This window comes from Equus asinus, chromosome 9 (assembly GCF_041296235.1).
Source record: "Equus asinus isolate D_3611 breed Donkey chromosome 9, EquAss-T2T_v2, whole genome shotgun sequence".
Lineage (NCBI taxonomy): Eukaryota > Metazoa > Chordata > Mammalia > Perissodactyla > Equidae > Equus > Equus asinus.
The window spans coordinates 20,860,444-20,887,517 of NC_091798.1; the positions used below are offsets into that span (position 1 = coordinate 20,860,444).

The 27,074-nt window shown below is 36.7% G+C and overlaps 1 protein-coding gene across 3 annotated transcripts in view; it reads left to right on the forward strand.

Moving 5' to 3' along the window:
* Positions 1-27,074, forward strand: part of GABRB2 (gamma-aminobutyric acid type A receptor subunit beta2) — a 249,935-nt gene that overhangs the window by 73,654 nt on the left and 149,207 nt on the right. For all 3 annotated transcript variants that reach the window (XM_014842749.3, XM_044777706.2, XM_070517117.1), the window contains exon 5: positions 10,059-10,279. In XM_014842749.3, coding sequence (XP_014698235.1) covers positions 10,059-10,279 — 221 coding nt within the window. The remainder of the gene's footprint in view (positions 1-10,058; positions 10,280-27,074) is intronic.

A 27,074-nucleotide genomic window follows, 5' to 3' on the forward strand; every position in this document is an offset into this window, starting at 1 on the left:
CTTTTTGCTTTGGATAGATGTCCTTCAGAAATCCTCATCCCAGCCCTGGGGACTTTCCTAGTAGAATTAGAGAAGCTGTGAAAAACTGAAAGAATGCCAGTGGCTCTGAGGGTGTCTGAAACAGGGGGGAAAGGAATAGAAAGAAAACTCACTCAAATGCCGGTAGGTGAGAAAAATTTCCTCTGGGGATTCAGGAATAATAATTAGTAAAGGGGTTTAAAGAATCAAATTTGAAACCCATGAAAGAAAAGTGAAGAAGTGAGAACAAGCTTTAGAGTGCCCATGAATAAATATTCATAAGGGATCAATTACGTTAAAGGCAAGATGCGTGGATCACTTTGTAAAGATGTGATGGCATGGTTTCTGACTTAAGAGAACACAGTACACTTCAGTTATGTAGATTACCCTCCTCCTCTATAATCACAAGAGGTAACAGTTCAATTCAACCAAGCTTAGGATGCTACAGACCACTGCATTGAAAGACTCAGGGGATGAACATGTACTGTGGCAGAGGGAAAAGTGGGAGAGGTCTTCATGAATGCTTGGAGGATGGGCAAGAATTGGAGAGGCAGAGCAGAAGGGACATGGGAAAAAGAACAAGTGAAATGGAATAAAAATGTGTTGGAGAGGTAGAAAAGTTTAGTTCAAACAAAAAGCTCGGCAAGCTGATTAATTGAAGATAAGTGGCGTGACATACAATCCTAAAACATCTGAGACTCTTAAATGGGGATCATCTATTTTATCTCACTTCATTCACTTTGGATGAGGAAACAGATGCAGGGATGTGAAGTGAGTAGAATAGACTGAAGAGCCCTTGTAAGGACTTTGGATTTCAGAAACAATGGAGTCTCTTTGAAAGCTTTTGTAGAGGAATTCATTGACTTGGTCTTCTATTGTAATATAGAGGGTGCTATATATATACATAGAGAGAGAGAGAGTGAACAAGGGTGTGTGTTTGTGTGTGTGTGTGTGTCCATGTGTTCATCTCCTCTAAGTATTAAACAAGAAAGAGATATGAAGGCTTTATGTTAGAAATAGAATGAAATTTCCTACCAGAGAAAGTGAAGAAGACTGAGGTTAGTGCCAGAAAAAGATTCTGGGATCTCCTTTCTGGGGTCTAGGGGGGAAAATAGGGATGGATTTTCACTTCTCAATGACAGCTTAAATGTGAAACTTCCCTGGGAAAGGAAAAGTGGTTGACCACTTAAAGCTCTTATTTCTTATGTGATTCTAGATAAAACCCCTTGCTCAAAACAAAGGAGGTATGTGCTTTGTTAATAACAAGCTGAAAGGCTGAGGGTTTCTCATTTTTTTTTTTTTGACTCTGAGCATAGTTCCTTTTCCTTCATGCTGAGCTCTAAAATATGCAGAGAATAAAGACATATTTGTAATGTTAGATTCTATTTTTACAATTTAAGTCAACAAGGAATTGTTTATTTATATAGTTTTGTTGCAGAAGTAATTAATACTTACTAAACGAAAAATATGTAGATTAACCCAAAAGATTTGGAAATCATTTGTTATCTCGCCACACAGAAATATCACTGTCAATATTTATATTTTCTTTTAGACACATTTTCCCCATATATATCTATATATTTCCAAAATGAGATCATATTGTGCATATTGTTTTTCAGTATTTTTAAAAAAAGATAATAATATAATATGTTAATAGCATATTGAGAACATCTATTCACGTCAATAAATGTTTTTACAATGTTATTTTAATTCTTGCATATATTCCATTATATTTTTGTACTCTGCGTTATTTACTCAATTTCATGTTGTTAGTCTTCACTAATTCTTTATTTTATCATTAATACAGCAGTAAGTATTTTGGGAAGATAAATGTCTGTGCATTGTCTTTCATTCATTCTTTCACATCTTTCACTAGATAGCTTTTTATTGCTACTGTGTGCTAAGCTGTCTTTTAGGATTGAGGATACAGTGATGAACAAGTTTGAGAATGCTTCAGATTTTCATAAACTTACCTTATAGTTGGGAGAGATGAAAAATAAAAATGTAAACTAGTAAATGAATATGATTAGTTGAAAAAACAAAAAGGTCAGTGCTATAAATGTAATAAAAATGGGAGATGTGATAGGGCCCACTGGGGTTGGGAGAAAGATGGTCAGGTAAGGATTTGACCTTTGAGTTGAGCTCTGAGTCTCAAGGAAGAGCGAACCACACTTGGGCACATAGATTTTCCAATTAGCTAATTGTTAAGGCAAAGTCTATAAGGCTGAAGGAATTTGGAATATTTGTAAAACAGAAAAAAGGCTAGTGTGGATGGGCTTAATGAGTTGAAGTGAGGGAAGAGAAGAGGTAATAGGAGCTGAGATCAAAAAGGTATGCAGAGTCCAGATCATGTAGGACTTTAAAGGCCCCGGTAATAAGTTTGTGTTTTATTCTAAGTGCAATGAAAACCCTTTGGATGATATTAACCAAAGGAGATGTGTGATCTGCTTTACATGTCTCATGCCATGTGATGGCAAGGGTTAGAAGTAAGGAGACAGCAACAGTGGTGTTACAATCATTCACAAATATTGGTGTCTTAAACTAATTGTAAGTGTGGGAGACAGAAGTAATAGACTTGTAATATTTGGAGATAAAGCTTTCAAAATGTACTGCTTAATTATTTTCTACAAATATCCCTAGGATTGTAAATATCAGACCAAAGGGTATGCACAGTTTGTAGACCTCTGGGCATATTCCCAAGTGTTCATAGGAAATTTGTGCCATTCGGCAGGCAATGGTAGTTTCCACCATTTACCAGAAATTGTGCACAATATTGGCTACACACACAGGAATAAAGAACAATCTTTGTTCTAGAGGAGGTGACAGCTTATGATGGTGAGAAAGTACTTAGTATGAACTTACTAAGTATTGAAATGGTTTTTATTTAGGTAATAATTTCTATGTCAGATGTAATGTCTTTTCTCCCATGAGGGGCCAAAAACAGAAGTTTTTAATATGGGAAATAATTTGGCATCCTAACCTTTGGAATTCAAGTCTCTTGTGTCACATTTTTGAAAAGTGGAAATGCCAAACAAAAACAATGAAAGGCTTTTCTAAACATGCCCCCGATTGAAAGACTATGCCCAGAATGATAGTAAAAGCTATAAATGTCCTATGTTGAACAAACTATGATGGAATTTTATTCACATGAAACTTGAATTATATTTAAATTAAATTGAACTTGCACTCACAGTTCCTAAATCACAGATTTTACTGCCTTAGAAACATTAGCCCTGTCTCATAAAAGCCAGAAATTCAGATTCTCAACTCAAAACCTCCATTTTGATCTAGTGTAAATTAAAGGAACATAATAAATGATAGTATATTAGACTCAGTTGTTATTTCAGCAAGGGGTAATCAAGATGAAGCTAAAAATTTTATTTTCTTTCAAAATTATAAAAGGCTGAGCAGAGAGAGATATTTCTCTGAAACATCTAATATTGGAGACCAAACTATTTATCTAGAATACCTCAAGAAAAAGATTAATCACCAAAGCTCAAGACTTTAGCACAGTAGCAATAATTTTCAAAGCTTCTGTCGTTCAGATAGGTAAAGCAAATTAAACCCACACACTATCATTAATGAAAATAAACCTTACCCTGATCATTAAGAAAGAAACTGTTAGATGTCTTTATGTCTTCAGATGACAGACCAAACACATGTGAAACCAACCCCCTACCCCGTGGTCTTCTCCCCAAATGGAGAAATAGGGAGAAAGACATAAAGATAGGGAAAGTGACATAATTACTTTTATAATTTTTTCCACATACATAGCCATACTTTGAAAGAAGAAAGGGAAAGCTCTATAGATTAGAAATGGTGACATGTCCAGAGAAGAAAAAAGCATGTGGAAAACCATAGAGATAAATGAAGGTAGGGAGGATGCTGAAGCTTTGTAGCTGAGTAGTGATTCAAGTCTTGGTGGGAATATAGGCCACTCAGATGCAACCTGCAGGCTCGAGAGCAGAGTAAGATGTCGTACCACAATCCAGAGTGAAAGTCTATAACTGGAAGCAGGAACGAACTGTGATCAGAACAATGCCACTAGTCTGCGAAAGGAGTAGGTAGACAGCACGATCCTTAAGAAGATATTTCTCATTATTTAATGACAGAACACCTTAAATGGCTTATGTTGGTATTTACATCTTTTGGTTTGTCTCATTAGTAGTTAAGCACTGTCAGCTGGCTGAATACATTGATTCAGATTGAGGTGAATGGAGAGAACTAGAAATTTTGAAAGTATGTAAAAATCAAAAGCATAGTAATTATAGAAATCAGCCAAATAACATTATTGCTTTCCATAGTTCTAAAGTATCTACCCCAAGATATTTATTGATTATAGAGGAAAATAATAATTTTACAGTGGAGAAGGCTAGAAGGTATCATCTTAGCCAACTGTTCAAAATTAATATCTCCAGTAATAAAACATATTAACATCATTTACCCCTCATATGATGGATACACTGTTTCTTTGGTGATATTCTGGCCAAAACTGTATAAACTCTATCTAATCATGAGCACACATTAGACAAACCCAAATTGAGAGACATTCAACAAAATAACTGACCAATACTCTTCGAAAGCATTAACATGATCAAAGACAAGGAAAGGTTGAGGAACTGTCCCAGATTGATGGAGGCTAAGGACTGTAAGAACTAACTACAAGATGGGATCTTGGATTGCATTCTGGAACAGTAAAAGGACATTAGTGAATAAATGGGTGATATTGTAATACAGTCTGTAGTTTAGTTAATAGTATTATATTAATGTTAATATCCTGGTTTGATACTGTTCTGTGGTTATGCAAAATGTTAATCTTAGAGGAAGCTGTGTAAAAAGTATATGAAAACTCCCTGTACTATTTTTTGTTTCAAACTATAAAGTTAAAATAAATATAAAAAGAAATCGAAAAGAAAATATCAAAAAAAGAAACTTTCAGATATATAGATATATGTCTCTCTATATGAATAGACAGCCATCTCTCTCTCTTTCTTTGTATATATCTCTCCAAATTTTCAGTAGCAGGAGTAAACACTCTAGCAGAAAAATGTTCAAAGAATATGAATGAGCAATTCCCAGAATACTAAAGATAAAAAATGTAAGACACACATATACACACAAATTATTTCATACTATTTTCTGGAACACTAAGCCAACTAAACAGGAAAAGTTTGAATCTTGGTATTAGAAAAGAAATTACAAAGACAGCAAAAATCAAATATAAGAAAGTATTTCAGACATTTAGAAGATTTCAAAATGACAAGAGACATTTGAACATAAAGCCAGCAAAGCATTTCTTAGAATGGGGTTATGTTATTCCTAGAGGTGGCCTTGGACACTGTCTAGTCCAATTGCCTCATAGTACAAATAGGGAATTGTGAGCCTATAACCATTGAGTGATAGTCTTGTCAGCCCATCCTGGTGGGGCCATATGCCCCCCTGTATGCACAGAGGAGACTTATTTTGTATCATCACTCTGCTTTTTTCTGCCAGATGTCAAAGCAGTTCTTGTTTCCCCACTTCCTAAGTTAATTAGCTTTAATTGATCTTTTGCGTTGGAAACAGGAGCAGAGACTTGAGAGGATTCACCCAAGGTCACGAGAAGAGGGACAATCAAAGTACCAGGATGTGAACCTGCGTGTATCTGACCCTAGAGACCATGTTTTATTTAAAAGCAGTTTTAAATTTTATTTTTTTAATTTACATACAGAAAAATGCGCTCATTTTGGTGAAGAGTTCTATGAGTTTGACAAATGCCTAAAGTCCTGAAACCACCACTGCAATTAAGATGCAGATCAGTTCTGTAGCCCAAAATCATTCCCTCAAGCTACTCTCTGCAGCCAACCTCTCCCCCATCTCGGATCCCAGAGAACCACTAATCTGGTCTTTGTCACTATAGTTTTACCTTGTACAGAATGTCATATAAATAGAATCAAATAATGTGTATCCTTTTGAATCTGGCCTCTTTTACTTAACTTTCTGTATTTGAAAACCATTGGTGATGTTTAATGTATCGATAGTTTATTCTTTCTTGTTGCTCAGTAGCATTCTATTTCATGGATGCACCACAGTTTATCTCTTCCTCTGCTGAAGACCGTTCATCCAGATCGCTTCCAGTCTTGCCAATTAGTATAGAGCTACTGTAAATGTTTGTGCACAGGAACAGGACTCCTAGGTCATATGTCAAATGGATATAAGCTTTATAAGAAACTGTCAAACTGTTTTCCTAGTGGCTAATAATTTGCCTTCCTGCCTGCAGTGTATAAGAGTTTCAGTTGTTCTGCTTCCTCACCAGCACTTGGAATTTTCAGTTGTTTTTTAATGTTTCTATTTTATCTTTTCTAATGAGTGTATAGTATGATCTCATTTTAGTTTTTAATTTGATTTTCCATAATGGCTAATGATGTGCATCATTTTATGTGTTTATTTGCCATTTATATATCTTCATGGGTTAAGTGTCTGTTCACATCTTTTGCCTATTTTTTATGCGGTTGTTTGTTGACTTTTGAGAATTCTTTATACACTTATATATTCTTAAGACCTGTCCTTTGTCAGATACATGATTTGCAGATGTTTTCTCCCAGTCTATGGTTTGTCTTTTCACTGTCTTAATAGTGTCTTTCCTGGAGCAAAAGTTTTAAATTTTGTTAAGGTCAAATTTATCAATTTTTTTTATTGCTTGTGCTTTTTTGTTTGCACCTAGGAAGTCTTTGCCTAACCCAGGGTCACAGAGAATTTCTCCTAAGTTTTCTTCGCAAAGTTTTGTAGTTTGACATTTTACATTTAAGTCTAGACGAGATATTTATTTATTTACTTATTTATGTATAGACGTTCCAGGTGATCCAGATGATTTGTTAAAAAGATTATGCTTTCTCCAATGTATTGCCTTTGTACATTTGTAAGAAATCTTTGTGCATATTTGTATGGGTTTGTTTTTAGGTTTTTCTATTTCATTGATCTATGTTTCCATCAATATCATACTACCACACTATCTTAGGTTAGCTTGAAATCAGGTAGTGTGAGTCCTGCAACTTTGCTCTTCTCTTTCGAAATTATTTTGTCTATTCATGTTCCTTTGCTTTCACATAAATTTTAGAATTAGCTTGTGCATATCTACAAAAATTCCTGCTTAGCTATTGATTGGGATTGAATTTTATCTATAGATCAATTTGGGGGGAATTGATATCTTAATAAGCCTCACTTTTCAAAGCCAGGAACATGGTCTACCTCTTTATTTATTTATGCTTTTGGCTGTGTGTGTGTGTTAAGGAGATAAAAGAGAGAGGAAAAAACGTAAAACAAACAATAAACTTACCAGTGGAATGGTCTTTCTTCAGGTTTTGATCCCTTCCCCAATCTGCCTATTTTTTACTTGTCACAGTCCTTACATAGCTGTTTTGGGGTTTTTTTTTTAGGAAGATTATCCCTGAGCTAACATCTCTGCCCATCTTCCTCTATTTTATATGTGGGATGCCTGCCACAGATTGGCTTGATAAGCAGTGTATAGGTCCGCACCCAGGATCCAAACCAGCGAACCTTGGGCTGCCAAAGTGGAGCATGCAAACTTAACCACTACGCCACAAGGCCAGCCCCTAGTTTTTTTTTTTTTTTTAAGTCTTTCCAGGATGTTCGGTTGTAATCAGTGGGAGAGAGAGCCTATAGTGGGCTTACCCCATCTTATTCAGCACTGAGAGTCAATTGGTTTTAGTTGTGATTATCTAAGTCCTTCTGGGATGGTGATGCCATGGATTGTGGAGCCCCCAGAAGTGGATTATTGGTTTGGGTTTTTTTTTTCAGTTTGAATAAACCAATTATGAGACAGCTTCCCAAAGGTGGGATTGTTTAATATGATGGATATACTTTCTATATGAAAGTTCAAAGGATTTATCTTGGGTGGATGGAGGCCTTGGAGAGAGGGTGGAACACAGATCCACTTTTTCTTTTAAGTCCAAGAACATTTATTTAGATTCAAGAATTTCTTCCATTCTTGAAAGTGTCATGATGTGTCATTTACAAATAAATGAAATGAAAATTGATGCGACAGCGGAATCAACAGGGTCTATTTAGGAGAATTTCTTAGTAGGCATTCCTTGCTGACAAATAAAAGGACTTAGCACATGACACAGGATCTCACAATATTACCATTTATTTAGCCCAGAAGAGAATACAATTTCCTGTGTCCAAACACATCTCAGCTGACTGATAAACTCCAGCACCTTCCAAACAGTATTATCTCCCCTAAATCTTAAGAGGGCTTATTATCCAAGAAGCTTAAGGAGCTTTATCTTCTAATGGAGATAATAATCAAATTTTCCATTTCATCTCCAAGAACTGGAAATCACAAAATGTGTTCTCTCAAGCACAATATAAATTGACTGTTTTACGTATGTCCTACTTTTTAGGCTATTTGTAACATAGACACATTCAGAAAATGTATCTGGTCCTTTTTCTGTTTTCTGGTTACATAATTCATAAGTCTTCAAGGTTGCTTTTATTATAAATCAAGATGCTATTCTAGAGATCCTAAGACTAATTCTTTACTAAATCAGAGCGTTGCAAAACAGTCCAGAGTACTGACTAGAGTGATCCGCTAAAGTAAATTTCACCTACAATTATTTGATATACCTTGAGGAGGTTAATATATTTTTTGTTAGACTAGAAATTGGATTCTACACTTCTCATTCAGAAGCTTGCCCTACACTGACTTCTGAATGAGGTCAAAATTTGTATATTTGTGAAACCAGGGAAAATATTTAAATTTTTTTTGGTGAGAGATTATACTTTTCCTATGAAAACTGCTCAACTTTTTTTAGCAGATAATATCTTACAAGTTGTATTTTAAAATTACATAACCAAATTATGATGTATAAATCTCAACAAGGGCTGGAAAAACTCAAGCATTTCAGAGACTGAAGTGTGTATCTTACGCACAAAAGTATGCAAATATGTGCAGAAATGCAATAGGCATACCTTATTGGATGTTTATTGATTCATTCATTCATTCACTGTTTGTGCCCTAGGACTGTGCTAGCTCTCAAGTTGCAGAGATGATTACCACATGATTTTAGTTTTTTTAAAAACCCTCAAGTAGGGCATTGTAAACTGATTTTTAAGTAGAAAGGTAATTATATTTTTCAAATGAATGTTTGGTCCATCATTTAGTCATTCAAATGAGGGTGGGAGAGCAATTACATTGTACCCATAGGCCTCCAATGGATAAAACATGTCACAATATATATGTAAATGCTTTAATCATAATATATAGCTTTTTGTAGTTCACAAATTGCATTTGAGTTATACATTTAATTGGCATAATAATCTTTGGTTAGGTTAGGCGTGTATTAAAAGCTCTTTTTATAGTTAATGGAACTGAAATGAAAAGAAGTTGTACAAATTTAATCCTAGAGACAGTTGAAAAATGCTGGCGCTGGAGCTCCAAGGCCAGTGCTCACTTTTTAGCAGCCCACTGTTTCTCAAAAGCTCAGAGCCTGGCCTGCTGGTGCATAATCCTGGGATTAAAATTCTTGTGAAGTACTGGCTGAGCTAAGATTATTTAGATAGCTGGGAACCTACATAAGTCTCACTGTAAACGTCACCTCTCCTGGGAAACTCACCTTGGTTTGACCAGTTAGGATTCTCACTGACAATCTCTTAAAATTACTATTGCAACAAATTAACCACTTTTTACAATAGATTTATTCCCACCTGAAAACAATCCTGTGTACCTCACTTTGGGAAAGATGAACTAATTATTAAGTAATGATTCCTTACCGTCTTTCTTCCTGAATAATATATATTAATTCACAAAGATATGTTCTCCTCACTTCCGTATGTACAGCGCCTACAAATAAATTGTGCCTGAAACATGGTAGGTACTCGGTAAAAATGGGTTTAGTAAATTAATATTTGCCTGTATGTGAATGGTGTATGTTTATAGTGTGTGGCTGTATGTATTTTCTTCTTTTTATGAATATGAGGCATTTGCCTAGCTCCCAAATCTGTTTCAGTACAAAATAACCATTTTCTTCTAACATTCACAGGATTATACCTTGACAATGTACTTTCAGCAAGCCTGGAGAGATAAGAGGCTGTCCTATAATGTAATACCTCTAAACTTGACTCTGGACAATAGAGTGGCAGACCAGCTCTGGGTGCCAGATACCTACTTCCTGAACGATAAGAAGTCATTTGTGCATGGAGTGACCGTCAAGAACCGCATGATCCGCCTGCATCCAGATGGGACGGTCCTTTATGGCCTCAGGTCTGTAGCATCCATTTCAAAATTGAACTTTTCCTGGACAAAATTGTTTTTGCTTTTTATTAGAAAGGAATATTGCGGTGATTTCCTTACTCCTCCTTCAATTCTGTGATAAGCAGTTAAACCTCCTATCCAGTAGACATCTGAGAGCTTAGGGGAGAATGTTTGCAAAGAGACTTAGCCCCAGCTAAGACTAAGTTTTTCTAAATTATCTTCTAATGTCAGCTGCTGATCCTAAAGCTGCTTTTTTTAAGGAGTATGGATCAACAATGTCAAAATAGCTAAAATGGAAGCTTTCCTTACAATGGAAAAAAAAAATTGTGAATGCCAAATACTTGTTTGAACGAGGCAGATGCTCTGTTTCATAAATTGCTCCTAAGCTACGTGAACTGGGTCTGGTCCTCTGACGACAGGAAGGCTTTCTGTGCCCTCTCACCCTCCAAGGAGCAATCAGACTTGCAAATAAATAAAGTCGTTATCTCGTGTTTATTAATAATGAATTTACACTATTAAATGTACTTTTGAGTCAGAAAAGAATTGTGATGTTCTGCTCTTGGGGTGAGGATGAATTGTAAAATAAGACGGTTTCTTCTTTTAAAGTTTATTTTGTATTAGAAGCAATAGATGGTTTCCTGAAAAAAAGATAACTATTTTACTCTGAAAACATTACAATGTAAAGGATTCCTCTGCATTATCAAGAAGAAACTCTAAATTCTGAAATGTTCGATTGCCTCTGATCTACTCTGTTTTATATAAATATGTACTTACCTTATCATAATAATAGTGATAATAATAGTACTATTATTTATTTATTGAACACTTGTTGGGAGTCATACGTTGAGCTAAGTGCTGTCCACGCATCATTATAGTTAATCCTTACAACAACTTCATAATTTAGAAACTGTTATGATCTTAGTTTCAAATGAAGAAACTGAGGCTGATGCAACTTACCTAAGATCACCAGAAAGTAAGCAGGGAAGGTAGGATTTGAACTCAGATCTGAGTTCAGAGCCACAGCTCTTAACCACTACACTGGGATGCTTCTCATTCCCACATTTTTCTTATCTGTTATACCTCACTTTGATGACATTCAATGTATCTGACTGGCACATTGTCTTAGATTCTTATAAGCCAGCTTCTTTGTTTGATGATCATATTTTTAGAGAAAATGGCATTTGGCTATCAGGGGAGAGAGGGGGATGGGCAGAGACAGCATGTTTGTATTCTGTGTCAGCCACTGGAAGTAAAGAGATGAATTGGATACAGGCACTGCTCACATACATGCCTTAGGAAATAGAGAAATAGCAGAGAGAGAAAATAAGTTGACTGGCAGTGTCTGCAAAGATTCCACCAAAGTGGTGAATTTTGAAAGCACTAATGGAAAGAATTGTGTCAGCAGATACATTGTGCTAAACTTATTACTTGGAATCAAATACAAAACATATGGCATCACAAAGACCTTGATGAGAGGGTGACCATGTGGGCAGTGGGAGAGATGAGGGATGAAAAGAGGTTGCAGTTCACTTTAAGAGCTAAGCACACAGCGAGGTCAGAATCCTGAAGAAGGCAGAAGGAGGCATAGAAATTGTCACCCACTCAATGGTGAATGAGGAGGGAGAGGACTGGCAGGTGACAAGTTCTGGCTAAGCACCAGGCCCAGTGCTGGATGCATTTTGTCCAGCAAATCATTTCATCTTCACAGCAATTGTGCAGAAATTACCCTGAGCTCTTCCTGTTTCCTTGGAACATCCACCTTTAGAGCAGAGATCAAGTTGTATTTTCTTTTGTATACTCAGTACTGACAAAACAACTACACGGTAAATAAACTCAGTAAAGGTTGTCAGTGAGTTCTGAATGCACACATACAAAGTCGAATGGATGGAAAAATCAACAATCAAATGATTTTGGAATTGAGAGGGAAAAGAGAAGACCAATGTAAATGATAAATATGGCTTCTTTATATCATTAAGCCAATAATCAGACAAAAACAATTAATGACTGTTCATACTTATCATTAAGACCAACTGGACACCATTGCTGTAACTCAAACTCATGACAGGAAGAAATCCTCGCTCTCCCGTCCCCACTTCCAGCAAGAGCTGTTGACAAAACATGCAGGTTCATGAACACGTCTGACATGCGTAACATTAGCACTTCTGGTAGAAAAGGCTCATTAATTGTGATTGTTCTATCAGTTGTCTTGTTAATTCTGAATTTGAAATTGATAAGATTTTTCAGGAAACTTATAAATGTCTCATTCCAGTTTTTACTGATAAATAGTGGAACTTTTTTTTTCATGGCTGGAAATTTAATGTAGATCACATATTCCCTTCTCAACTCCAGGAGGTTCATTTGCAATAAATAAGCAAAAGGAATTCAATTAAAATTACCATTGCTAGGGTTGATTCAGCTCTACTTAGCCTTTCCTCCTACTTACCCACCCCCATCCCATCTCTCTCTATTGCTGACAGTCTAGTAAGAAATCTATCTTGTGTCTGTTCAATAGTGGCTGCAGTGAAACAACACTCAAGATAGTGATAGTATTAATATCAGTAGCTAGAACTCATTAAAGGACTTAGCATTTACTCGTCACTGATCCAGAATTTTGCTTATATTATCTCATTTAATAAAGACTTTAGCCCTACGAAGTGGGCACTATTGTTTTTTCCATCTTTCATGAAGAAACTAAGGAACTTGTGCACAAAGTTATACAGCTACTGCTTAGGAAAACTTAACAGTTCGAAAGCAAAGATACTGTTCTTCATCACCATTCTGTCCTGCTCCTTAGGTACTGGCAAAATGGGAATAAAGATCTTTAGGGATCACCTGAGAGCACACAGGAAAAGAAAAGAAAAAGAGGATAAAGAAAAATTAAATGGAAACAGCTTTCATTAGATCTATAGATACAGACTTTGTTCTTGATTGATAAAATAAGTCCCTAAAGAGCAGCAGGCCTGGGTCTTCTATGCAAGGTGCATCTTCAAGGCTGAGGTTCACACCAGTCCCATTTTACTAGGGGGTGATTTTTGCTGTGTGGAATCCTGGGGCACAGGCAAGATCATTACGAAGAATTTGGTAATGGCAAAGTTCATCCATCTGAATAAGGCAAATGAAAGGCAACTGTGAAGACTAGACATAGAAGGCTGGGACAGGGAAAGCTTAAAATATCAAGGCAGTGACCAAGAAATTGGATAGAACAAGGCCTTTGAGCTCAATGTCATGCTAGTTCAAAGCGAAACAAAGTGCTTAAACTCTCCTCCTGTGGAGATCCGCAAACAGCAGCAGGGATGACGGAGTGGGATGGGGAGGTCCTTCAGAGGATCTGAGTAAGCTTCTTTTGTAGTTTCTTCAGTGAAATTTTTAGATATTAAAACAATAAATGTAGAGAAAGCAGTAGGCACTATATTAATGCTTGTTGAATTTCATGGTGGGTATATAAGTGTTCATTGTGCTATTCTTTAAATTTATCTGTATGTTTGAAAATTTTCATGATAAAGTTTGGAAAAGGAAAACATTTTATGTTTCAGAGAGCTAGGAATCTCTGATTCTATTATCTACGTAATATCACTCAAGATTTATAAGTCTGCAGCCAAAGAATGATATTTCCGAGCTCTTGGAGGTAGAGAATCATTTATACATGACATCTGCTTTCAATAGCTGTATCTGAAAACAGGGTCATCTCATCTCAGAGGATGTGTGGCTCAGTGGGTGGGATCCATGACCACAGACAACCAGGCTAAACCATAACCCAGGGAGGAGTGGTCACAGCTCTTTAGTTAAACCTTGATACCCTCTTTGTGAAATCGTCCTCCTGCAAGGGTGTGCCCATTGCTTCTGACTGTATGCAGCAGGGACTCTGAATCTACTCATGCTGATATATTGTTTTTGAATAGCAAGAGTTTTAAAGATAGTGTCCAGATACTTGACAAGCTTGAATGAAACTACACTGGCCTTGGGGAGTTCAGAAAATGGAGACTGAGATTTATAAATATGGAAAATGTTTTAGGCATTATTGTTATATGCTAGGTTTTAACAGTTTTCATTCTGATTGGATTTTTGTTTCCCTATCACCAAAAGCACAGGTTGCAGCTTACTGTCAGTTATTACACTGCTCTTCAGGTTGATACCCATTTCAGAGGTACAGGAAACAGAGTTCTAATGCTGTGCAGAGAGAGAAATTGACACAACTGGGCAGCACAACCAACTTCCTTAACAAAGTATAATGATAATGGAACTTGAGTCTTAGTTTGGACTTTGTCACTGACTTCTTATTGAACCTTGAGAATCTTCTCCAGGTTTTACTTTCCTCATATATAAAAAAAGAGAGGATGAATTAGAGTATACCAATTTATTTTTACAACCCAATGAACATCAAAGAATCTATAATCTAACATCACACTAGAAAATGAAATTATTTATTTAGAGTAACATACTAATTGGGGTATAGTAAGTATTCAGTGTTACTTACTATTTAATAATAAATAGATACTGGGGATATCTGATAAATAAATAGAAGGCTGGGACAGGGAAAGCTTTAAATATCAAGGCAGGAGGTTTATATTATAGAATTTTATCCCCAGATATCTTTTCATGATTCTGTGAAGTATGACACTAGATCTGTTGTTTAGAATAAGAAGGGTGGGAGTGAGCAAGTGGATTGAAGAGAATGGGAAAGGTCTAGGCCAGGCATGTCTAGAGTGAAAAAGGGACTACTAAAGAAAACTTAAAAGGATTGTCAGAGTTGAGGACACAAACTTATAGTGGAGCCAGTGATCTCTAGCCATTGCATTTGGCAGCATGAAGTCAAGAGTAAGGAAATCAGGTGCCTGGCTTGAGACCCCATGGCCATGGCAGCCTCTAAAAGGCACTCTGTAGCCCCAAGCCCAGTGCCTCACATGTAGCATGCAGGCAGTAATTTTCATTTAATCTCTTAAACCAAACCTTTCCTTTTATTCTCATGATGTCTTCTCACTTGTCTATTTTCTCAACTTACTTAAAGATCTACAGGATACAGAAATAATTAAGAAAAACTATGAATAATGCTTTTTTCAAGCTTAAATTTACAGTTTGTGGCTAAAAAAGAATATAGATTCTCACCTCCACTCTTGGCTGGTTGATAGCTCAATTATACCAATTTGATCATAAAATCAAATACCTCCTGTCTTTTACGATACTATTTAGAGATTTCTGTCAGGAGATATAGCTGGAGGTGGGGAGGAATATCTTCTTGGCAGTAACTGAGCTGTAGCATTGGTGACAAAGGACTTTTCAGTTGACTAGGCAGAAGAATTCCTGGGAAATTACAAAGCAAATATTTCAAACATTAACTATGTTTTATTCCAAAATAAAATTGACCCACTCAAATCATCTTAGAACGCTTAAAGGAAAAATGATACAGAAAATGTAGGATTATTTTTCAATGAACCTAGCTAAAGTACTAGCAGGTAAAAATCTGATTTAATCTGGTATTGACATGACATCATAAAGAATGTTACGTAGATATCATTCAGACCATTATTGACTTAAAAAGGAGATATTTATTAGATTTCAAAAGCTAATGAATGCATTGGACAGAGAATCAGGAGACTTGCATTCTAATTACAATTAGTGGTTCTTATAATTATTCATTTAATGAGTTCTAAGTTTTATTCTAGTCCTTAAATCCCATATTCCTGTGATTTTGCTAATATATGGCATAAAATATATATTTTATGACTCCTACCTCATTATGCATAGAGCAATACTTAACACAATATTTTGGTGCTTTGGCAATTGCATTTATCTCCTTGAAAAAAAATCTGATTAATTAAGAATGAAAAAACAAAATCATTACATTAAGATATACAAGAAAGCCTGAATTATCAACCGATGGCATCTTTTGTGAACATAACCATGTATATTTTTATTAAAACTTTGAATTCAAATTGGACTACATATAATTTATGCAAAGTCATTAACATTATATCATAAGAATTTTATCACATTATTAAAAACTCATCAACAACCATAATTAAAACAAAACACTTTTCCTATTAGTGGGTAATACATATTTAACATTAAAAAATTTAGGTAATACAGTTAAATTAGGAAAATAAAATCAGCTTTCATCCTACCACCCAGAATTAACCACTAAAAACTATTCTCACCAACATTCTTTAACCATTATAAGACATATTTGAGATATATTTCTTTATCCAATATAGGATATAGTTTATGGTTTTGATATATATGTGGTTATTGCTATAAAATGCATGACCACTATTTAAAATTTGCTTAATATTTTAGTAACAAACAGGCAAGGCTGTTCGTGGCACAGTTTATAATGTTATATTTGCACTCTTGTAATTTGTAATCTCATTGATTAAATAATGGCTCAGGAGATGTACTGTTGGTGATTTATTAGAGCAGTTCTTATGGAAGGAATGGCTTTCTTAGTCTTTCGGTAATAGCTGATCCATCTAAAAATAGCTTTTTGTCTTTTGGTGTGAGGGGGAGGCCTTGCCTTCACATGTCTATACACGTCCCACATGTAACATTAGATCAGAAATGTGTCATTTCTATTAAAGGTTCACATTCTTAAAGAAAGATTCAGCAGGAAGCAGAAGGCAATTCCACCACCTCCTGCTATGTGTGTTCTGTCATTGGTAAAATTGCAAAGGATAATGTTAGCCTGCAATGAATTTAGACAGGCAGGGTTTTATTAATTTTATCTTCTTCCTGTACTCCTAAAGTTTTACCGCAGGATATCAGGCAAGTGAATAACTGAATAGCCATCCCATACTGAAATGTAGTCTATCAAACATTAACATATCAATTTTTAACTCAGGTTTCCTCATTGGTTTAATTCATTTTCATAGCGATATTGAATGAACATATTTTGTCAAGCAGAACAATAGAGATTTTATTAAGAATACCAGTCCTCCTGGCCAGAGTGTGAGACCATATTCTCTGGATTTTTCCAGTCTTTAAAGCAGTAAAAGTCATCTTCATCTACCTCCAACTCTGAGGAAAAAGATGCATGCAATATAGTTTTATAGAATACATCCCCTTTAAATAGCTGTCAGTAATTTTTAAAAGAAGTTTTTTGCCCATCATTTTTCCCCATAGGATAAAGTTATTTAGATTAAAAATAAATGTATTTAAAAGTAATTTCTGACACCTTCAAGTTCACCTCCTTCTTTTTATGGAAGAGAAGAGGCAGGCTCAGAGAGAGACATGATTGTGCCTAACATCACACAGATAATTAATGAGAAAGCACAGATTATAATACCAAACTCCTAACTCCTAATCCGGGGTTTGTTGTGGCTGCTTCCACCGCTGCTACTGGAATCATGTGGTTACTGAGTTGTCATTGTCTGACTGACATCAGCAAATAAGTGTAATCCAAACTGAAAACAGAAGAATCAGAATTACACCATCCTCCAGACCTGAGAAACGGAGGCAGTCTGCATTTCGTGTCCCTAGGAAATAATCCAGGGCTTTTTTTTTTGTTGAAATGTTTTGCTGAATTTGCTTTAAAAACACTTAAAGAGGAAAAGAAAGTCTGCCTAATTTCTTTTTTCTTAAATATTGCTAACTCCTCATGTTCCAGTAATCAGCGGGTCTCCTTTTCTGCCAGCTAGATGGGGTTCTAGTCATTGTCGTGTCCATAGATTTTGGTCAATGATAGCTGGATGTGGCAGCACTGAGATCCAAGATGTGAAAGGACCGCTGTAGAAAAGATGAATGGTCAGACCCCAGGGGTTTAAAAGCAAGGAAAAAGCCAGCTGTACTCCCAACAAAGATATGGATCTTGTATTGCAGGCCCAAAGAATGAGTACAGCGATGTCATTGAAGTGGGCCTTGTCTGCAAAGGGGAGAAGCATTGAAAACCATTGAGGTCACATTATTCACAGGCTCATGAATGTATCTACATACAACATCGCTACCCACAGCACATTCAGAGGTAGCACTTGCATATTCCCGATTTCATTAGGAGAGAACCCTCTGGGTCACAAGAATGCTGTTAGCGTGGAGAGAAGCCAGATCGTCATTTTGTTCTGTTTTGTTTTATTTTAAGCAAAGTATTTCCTAGTGGATAATTAAAATTGTTGCTATTATATATATACTCGTGTATCTGTATATATCTCCATTTATAGGTAGAAATATACATATTTCTCCATTTATAGGTATGTATTTGTGTGTAGACATGTATGATGTATGTATCATATATATATGTATATGTGTATGTAATATATATAGAGAGAGATCTCATATATATACATAATCAGAAACTTTTTTTCTTCTGTTTCTCTTACGTTAAAACTGAAGAAAACAGAAAGGGCTTCCGAAAATCAACCTTGAAATAATGCCAGCCATCCTCAGCATTAGTTTAAACTTTTCTCTAGTCACACTTGGTGTCATTTGCACTACCCTGATTTCATGAAATCAGTGACTTTTGTTAACAGCTTTTGTTGACACCTGCTTGGCAAATAGGCAAAATGCAAAGTTGGACAAGATTGTCTTTGTAATCAGTTCAGTCATGATAGTGTTTTAATTACACAGAGACCTGTTCAAAGCAAATATAAATGGACACATATAATTAAGGTAGGTGTAGTAGTAACATTTATTGTGTACTTTCTATTTGCCAAGCCCTGAATTATTTACAGTAAACAATCCTGTGAAGCAGGCTACTGTTATTGCCATTTTACAGTTGAGGAAACTGAGGCTTTGGGAAAGTAAGTAACTGGTTAGCGAATTTCTGCCTTTGGAATTGAACTCAAAACCCATGATCTCAGGCTCCTCCCCAGGGTCTGAGAGAATGCACTCTTTGTCCAGGTAGATGGGTGCAAAAGACTCTTTGAGAAAGCAGGCACTGAAAATGTTGATGAAAGGAGAAGAATGGAGAGCCTGTATGTCCAAGGCTCCTGAAAGGAACTTCTAATAGTCATCCATCTCCCCTCTAGAGAGATTGTCATAGGCACCATTCATAAATAGATGGGTATGATTCTCTCAGTCTTAAAAAGGACTCCACAATAGGGACCTATACACTGTTTTCGGCCAGCCCATAGCTATTCCTTAAGGATTTTCTCCTATGCAACTATTTAGACTCAGAAAATGATTTTTGTTTCGCTTTTCTCAATGCCAAAGTTCAAGGAAAAGCAATATGCACTATAATTTGTAATTAGGATAGAGATTTTGAAATTCTCTTCTATATCAGAATTATACAGCCATATTGTGGAATTTTAAGAGGGTTGCAAGCTAGGGAAAAGCAACTGCTGTAAGATTAGATTAAGTCTAAATTGAACTAGACAAAGATACAAAACCTTAGTGGAAGTGAGGAGGCCACATGGTTTCTGTGGCTCCCAGAAACTCTAAAGGCCACAGGCTTTACTACTGGATTGAAGAAACTGAATTCTTACTTCATAATCCAGGAAGTAATTACCCAAGTAACCTGCACACTTTTGTGTCAAGGATTTACAGACATCATTGTGTCATTGAGATTTTTGACCCTAACTCTAGCATTAGTGCCCTCATCCTGGAAGGGAAAGCAGAGAGTGCTGAGCCATTAGCCATGCCTTGAACTTTCAGATGACTGGAAAAGTACCTTTGCCCACCAGACTATTGGGGAAGATCCCAGAGCACACTGAGGAAAATCTATGTTTGTTTTCTGGAACAAGTAAAAAAGATTTATTTCACTGAGATTTATTTCAGTCTTATTCCCCATGGGGAGGAAGAAAAAGGAAGGAGATGAAAAATTACCCAACCTCTGGAAATCACTCCAAAAATTTTTTGTTAAAAGACTTTTGGTAAAAGTTTTAATTACTTTATTTGCTAAACACGTGGTGAGGGAGGATTTCTAACCTATCCCTACCTCTGGATTCTGGAGGTCACACATGAAGAAAGCCTTCCCTTTGAAAGCCAAACCAGTATAATAGGTTAATGGCTCAAATCACAGTCACCATATTATGAAATGCTCAAGCTATTTTACCGCTCAGAAGCAGCTCATTATCTGTACTCTTATGAACAGAATAAAAGGCAACAAAATGTTCAATGGCAATAAATCTTTGGAGTAAGATACTAATTCCATGTTGGATTGTTCCCACTAGCCATAAAAGAGAAAATAATTAGGACTCTGTATTTTAGCAGCTGTAATAAACTCACAACTGAGGGAAACTACTGAAAAGCCCAGGATAAAGACCGAAACTTCTTCTGGCATCAAAATACTGGGAGGCTTCTGTGCGTTTTACATAATCGCAAAGTGAGGCCGCAGAATACAACACCATTGGAGTAGCAGTAGCACAGGGTGCTGGGAGCATGCGTTTGGGATCTGACTGCCTTGTTTCAATGTCTTCCTCTATCACTAGGTGGCTGTGCTCCTTCTTTGAGCTTCAGCTCCCTCAGCAATAACATAGGGCTTTACAGTCCCTACCTTGTAGGATTACTAGGGAGATGAAGCGAATGAATAGTTGTAAAGCATTTAGTAAAGTGCTTGGCATATATTGTTTGTGAGGATTAATTGCTGCTATTAAGATTGCTGCATGACCCGCTCTGCTGTTTCCCATCATGATTAGCATGGCATGATGTTTGACAAGAGGGAATGGTGGTGGTAAATCCTTATTATGTCCTAACGCTGTGTTGGGTGCTGGGGATACTCCACGACAATTGAGACATCCAAAAATGGAAGCTCAAAACTTGGAGGTTAGTGGGGAAAGAAGAGATGCAATAGTGAGATGAGAGAGGTAGGATAGGATAGTAGGAAAGAGCCAAGTTCTGGAGTTTGTTTTTATAGATTTTTGTGGCTTTTAAAAAGAGTTGCCTAACAACTCTAAATCAAAGATAATAATATCATTAATTTATAGGAACATGGTAAAAATTAAATAACATAACCCATGTAAAGTAGCTAGCACACAGTAAGTACACAATAAATAATTATTGTTGTGGTTGTGGTTGTTAGTATAGTTACCAAGATGATAATAATAGTCAGAATCAGTTGGGTACATGCTGTGTATCATGTACCGTGCACACATTGTATCTTCTAATCCCCAAATTGTCCCATCTGGCAGATGTTAACATCATTTCGTTTTAAAGAAGAGGAAACTGAGACTTAGACAAATTCAGTAACTTATTCAAAGCAGCACAACTATAAATATCAAAGCTGGGAATAGAATCCAAGTCTGTTTGATTCCAATGTGCTTCATGTCTTAGCAGGTTTAATGCAGAGAAATGACACAGTGCATGGACTGGGGGGTGGCAGAGCAGACACAGATATTCTCAGAATTTTCACAAGACTAACAGCTGAATGCAATTATTTGTTTTGACTACCTAATATTAGGAATGTCTGTGCAGTGTTCCAAAAGGAAGCTTGAGAAAATACTGGTAACTCTAATTTATGTTTAATGAAACAGGCACATTGTAGTCACGTGAATTGCTGGACCTTTACCTCATTTAGGCATCGATGTATCCAGTCAACTATGGAGTAAGCAGCTCTTGTTCTAGGTGGGGAATGGGGCTGCAGAAGACAACAAGCCAGGTATAGTTTCTACCTCCGGAAGCTCACACTTAGTGAAGCAAACATATACACCACTAGCAAAAAAGAAAGCTAATGATAAATATGAGGCCTGCAAATTTTCTGAAGAAAATTAAACAGAATGAATGATCTGATAAAGAATGACGAGAGGAGAGAAGTGGAGTCCTACTTTAGGAGGGCACATCTCAACCAAGATGTTATTAATGGAGGCTGAGAACAGAGACCTGAGGAATGAGTGTTCCAGTTAGAAAGAACAGAAACACCGTGATCCTAATGGCAGAACAAACTCATGTGCTCACAGGAAAACAGTTAAGTAACACTACTTTACCCAGAGCTCTCTATTTACTCTCTTTCACATGGCTGCACTTTATGTTCTTTACAACTAAACACCTTATTCATTTGTTTACTATTCTTAGCGGCCTCTCTTGACTAGAATATAAGCTCCGTGAGAGCGGGAACCTCTGTTTTATTCCCCACTGTATCCCAGTGTCTTGAACAGTACTAGTCCCAGAAAAGTCAATGAAAAAATATTTATTGAATGAATGTAGGTATGAATGAGCAATTGGAACTTCTCCGCAGCACTTCCTACTTTATCAACCCAACTACCTGACTGGGTGTCAGTTGAATGGGATCTGTGGCCCCTGCAGGGTTTATCTCAAATTGATTTATCATTCTGTCTCAATGCGGGAAACTCATGGAAAATCGTGTCTAATTGTTTTAAACAATGGATTTACATACTGAAGTAAATTAATAGGAGTAGAAAGAGAAGCATAAAATCAAGTTGATATCATTTAGAACCAATTATCAAAGATTATGATGTTTTAATGAGGTGAAAAAATCTGATTGTCGCACCTCGTAGATACTGTGCGCATTTCTCTTTGTTAGCGGGGAGAGCGGCATTAGCAATGACCCTGTGCTCGAGGTGATATCAATTTCAACAGATGATAAGCAGGCATTTTTAAAATAAATAAAGGATCAGCAATTGCCAAATTGTGACTTAGTACAAATATGAGTTGACTGTGTAGAAATTTCTATTGGCGTGGTGTTTTCTAATGTTGGCTTATCATTTGCAATCAGTGCAGTGTTTTAAAAGATAATGGAGATGTGAAGGTGGAGAGAATTGCATCGAGGTAGAATGTAGGTGACCCATGTTAGCCTTCTACCACAGAATGAGTCAATGAGAAAACACTATCTAATGAGAGCTAGCGCTTTTCAGACACACGCCTCAGAAAATTCATTACGGTTGAGTTAAAGGAGGATATTCTCTTTTATTCATGATAATCAAGTATTTTCTGACTAAAAACGTATGTAGCTTCTCATTGATTGCAGAGCAGAGACACCGTATTCTTTGCTTAGCGTAGAGTATGTCTCTATGTTATTTGGACTATCTTGTCTGTATTTCAGAATGAGTGTGTATGTGCATGCCCACACACGTACATGGGTACACACATGTTTTCTGTGTTTGTGTGATAGGAAGCAAGATAAGCAGTGGAAGAAGTGAAGGGAGACTATACTGTGTGGGGAAAAGAAGCACTTACAGGGCCCAGCCCAGTGGCATAGTGGTTAAGTTCAGGGTCTCCACTTTGGCAGCCTGGGGTTTGCAGATTCTGATCCCAGGGGCAGACTTACACACCAACTCATCAAGCCATGCTGTGGTGGCATCCCACATACAAAGTAGAGGAAGATTGGCACAGATCAGATGTTAGCTCAGGACCAATCCTCCTCAAGCAAAAAAAAAAAAAAGCAGATCTGCTCGAAACAATATTTTTCCCAAGTCCTAAGTATTTTAGTCCATTTGGTTGGAATCATGGGTTGATTTTTCCTTGGGGAAGTTAGAGATAAGGAACAGAATGATCAGTTGTATGCCCATGTAAAAGGGCTCGTAGTGTGATAATGAGAAGGACTGCCCCCCACCCCAATTGGCTCTCTCTTAGCTAGTTTAGTATGTGAACAAATTGCATATTTCTTTGCTGCCCTAATGTTACTCACTCAGGATTAGTTCATGGAACCTTGTTAAGTTACTCAGTCTCTACACAGTTAATTATCACCCCCTGATGAGGGGCTGAGACAAACCACAGGTCTGGTCCTTATTTGATAGTATCTATATAAAATCTATGTCCACTGCGTGGGTGACACGAGTTGGGCAAGGATGTGCATTGAAAGAAAGGGGGGAATCTCTGCACAGGAGTGACATTACACTTTTCCTAAATTCTAGCCCTAAGAAAACAGTGCTTTTCTTCCGAGGGGCTAAGTTCCAAATAATGTAGATTATCAGACGTTCTAATTTGGGGAAAATTAAGATTCTGAAATCACCTAAGAGGCTGAGTATAGCCTGTGCCACTGGATAGGTTTTAGTTTTCATGTTTACTTTATATTATGGTGAAAATCTTAGGCATCCTAGACAAGAAAGAGGCAATTTTCCTCGGTTACTTTTCCTTTCTTTGTGATTTTGCTTCTTTCGATTGATGCTCAGGCGTCTGTTTTTTCCATTTCAAGTAGGATGCTTGGCTCAGTTTCATCTCTTGTCGTATTTTTAAATTGTGTGAAATCAAATTACTACCGTTCAGTGACAAACTTCTATAATTTCAGAGAGCTATTTTGGCCTTTCAAGTTTTCCGTTTCCTTAGGCACAGATAGAAAAGAGTATAAAATTTACATGGAGCCAATATACAATAGATCTTTACTGTAGTTGCTGACTGCTGAGATCCGGCGGGGGTGGAGGGAGAGGGCAGGGTTTAATTCTGTATTGTCAACTACTGCAGATGTAGTTTTGTTCAGAAGACACAGTTTTGTAAGGCTTACCTGTGTAGACAGCATTCACTTCTAACCAGCCACTGAACATGAATGTATTCCTTATAGGACCTGTGACCTTTCTGTGCCTTAGACTGTGGCTTCCAATTCCTCACTTATTCTTCCCACTGCTCTGCAGTAAAGAAAACCAACTGAATCAAGAGGAATTTGGGGACACCAGACTTTTTGACTTCTCTGGATAGCACCATCTGCGTGAACAGATGGGGAAACATGTCACAGGGCGAGAGGGGGACTCTGAGATCAAAAAGAGAAGAGAGAAATGAGAAAGGAGTGCAATGGCAGGGTAGAGCAGATGAGTTTCAGTGCTGGGAATTCTTTGAGAACTGACCCAGGTAGTGGTCACTGAGTGGATGCCGCTTGTGGAATCTGAAGGTCGGCAAAACAGTGATGCTCTATGTGTGCTGCATGCAGATTGCTCAGCATTGATGTTGGGCATACCTCTCTGTTGCTCTGTCTGTGCTGATAGGAGGAGATCTCTGGTACTGTTAGCTAAAATTCCCAATGGCAAATAGCAAAGTTTAGTTTCCTTTAAGCTTTCCATGTGGCCACTGGCCAGCAATGGCTGCCTCAGTGTTCTGGTGGTAGAAGATTCTACGTAAGACTGGATATATCATTGTAAATTCATTCCTCAGGTTGACACCAAGCTGTACTTTTGGTCATGATATTTTATTTGTTTACATAATTCTTTATTTTTTCCATTCATGCATTTGCTCACACAGTTATTCATTTTATTTCACATTTGTTGAGTAGTTATTTTGTGCTAGGCACACTATACTAAGTGTTTTACATGCCTTAACTCCAAGAGGTAGGTATTTTTACACAAGAAGAAAGTGAACCACAGAAAGATTAGGTGTTTCTAAAGTCACAGCTGGTAATGGCAGAGCTAAATGTTGTATCCAGGTGTGTTTGATTCCTGAAACTATAACAGTTGCTCTCTCTTGCCCCTTTGACCTTTCTACGAAAACATGACTTACTATAATTGACAAAAAAATTATTGACCAAACTGACCTCTAGACAGCATGTGTCTGACTCTGAATGATAGAGTGCCTGTACACTGTCTCTGAGATCTCTTGAAAGCACTGCTTTTTACCCTCATTCTTCATTGCACCACTAACTCATAAATCTATCCATTTAACCTGCAAAAGAGTTACTTGACTCAAATATGGAATAAGCTCTTCAGTATATGTTCATCTAATTCCAAGATACTCTTATGTTCATGGGAAAAAGAGCGATGATCAGCCCAATATATTTAAAGGCTTGTTAGGATTCTGCTCTTGGACTGCTTGTATCTGCTGTGGAGCACATCAAGTATCTGAGAGCCATAGTCACAAACTCCAGCATCCACTGGGGCTGGGTGGATTACTGAGTGAGAGAGTCTGGAAAGGTGTCATAGGGAAGGATGGGCACTTAGAGAAACTGGAGAACGCATGTCCTCCTTAAAGGTATTCAAACTCATATTTTTAAAGCCCTGTTCTGACCAATTGAAATAAGTTGGTAAAATTCAGCCTGTGGTCCAATAGTTTAGCCCCTATAAAGTGTTATTCTTTGTATAACTTGTTCCTTTAACAGAACACGTGGCCCAGTTCTTCAGACAGATAAAACACTCCCAAAATTTTTATTGAACATTTCATAATTAAGGAACACCGGTCTTATAAATGATACCAGCTCAACATCTAATTAAATCAAATTTTACCCTAATGATGCTTTAAATATAAAATAGTATTTTCCAGAATTGAGAAAATTGATTGTACATTCACCTTGGGAAATTACTAATCTTAGATATTTATTTTCAAACGAATCTTGAGGATGAAAGTGCCATATTTCTCATTGCTTTGCACCTCTTCTTTTAAAAACTCCATTATTAGAGAAAGAAGTATAAAGATTGTGCAGAGGAAATTGAGAAATTACTCTTTATTGTTAAGTGATTTGCCTTCATAGTTTTGTAGGATGCTTTACTAATTGTTGTGGCAAACAAAAAAGGTATACTTAACATGTTCCCTGTTGTCATGGAAGCTACTGTTTGATGGAGAATTCCTGCTAATTATGTAAAAGGAAAGTATAAATATGAATTTGCTGTTCTACACCTGATATAAATCGCATTACTTTTACTTTTAATATAAACAGTCATCATATTATGCATGTGTCCAAAGCGTTAATTGCAGTCTTTTTTGCAATAGTAATTTTAATTGATCCCTTCTTTTTTTTCTCTTTAAAAAATATTCTACTATTTTCCTCTTGACGTCTTTCGGAGTCTAAAACAGATTAAAATAGTGATGATAACAGCAGTTCACTCAGGATTTGCAAGTGGTTACTCTAGGACCCTCTTAGACATCATGTTGTTTGATTTCTCACCAGCACTGCTGTACAATAGACATTCTTATCCACATGTTATAGAAAAGGAAACTGAGAGTTAGAGGAATTAATAATATCCCCAGTGGCACAGGGCTGGAAATAACAGGTCCAGATTTAAATCTAAAA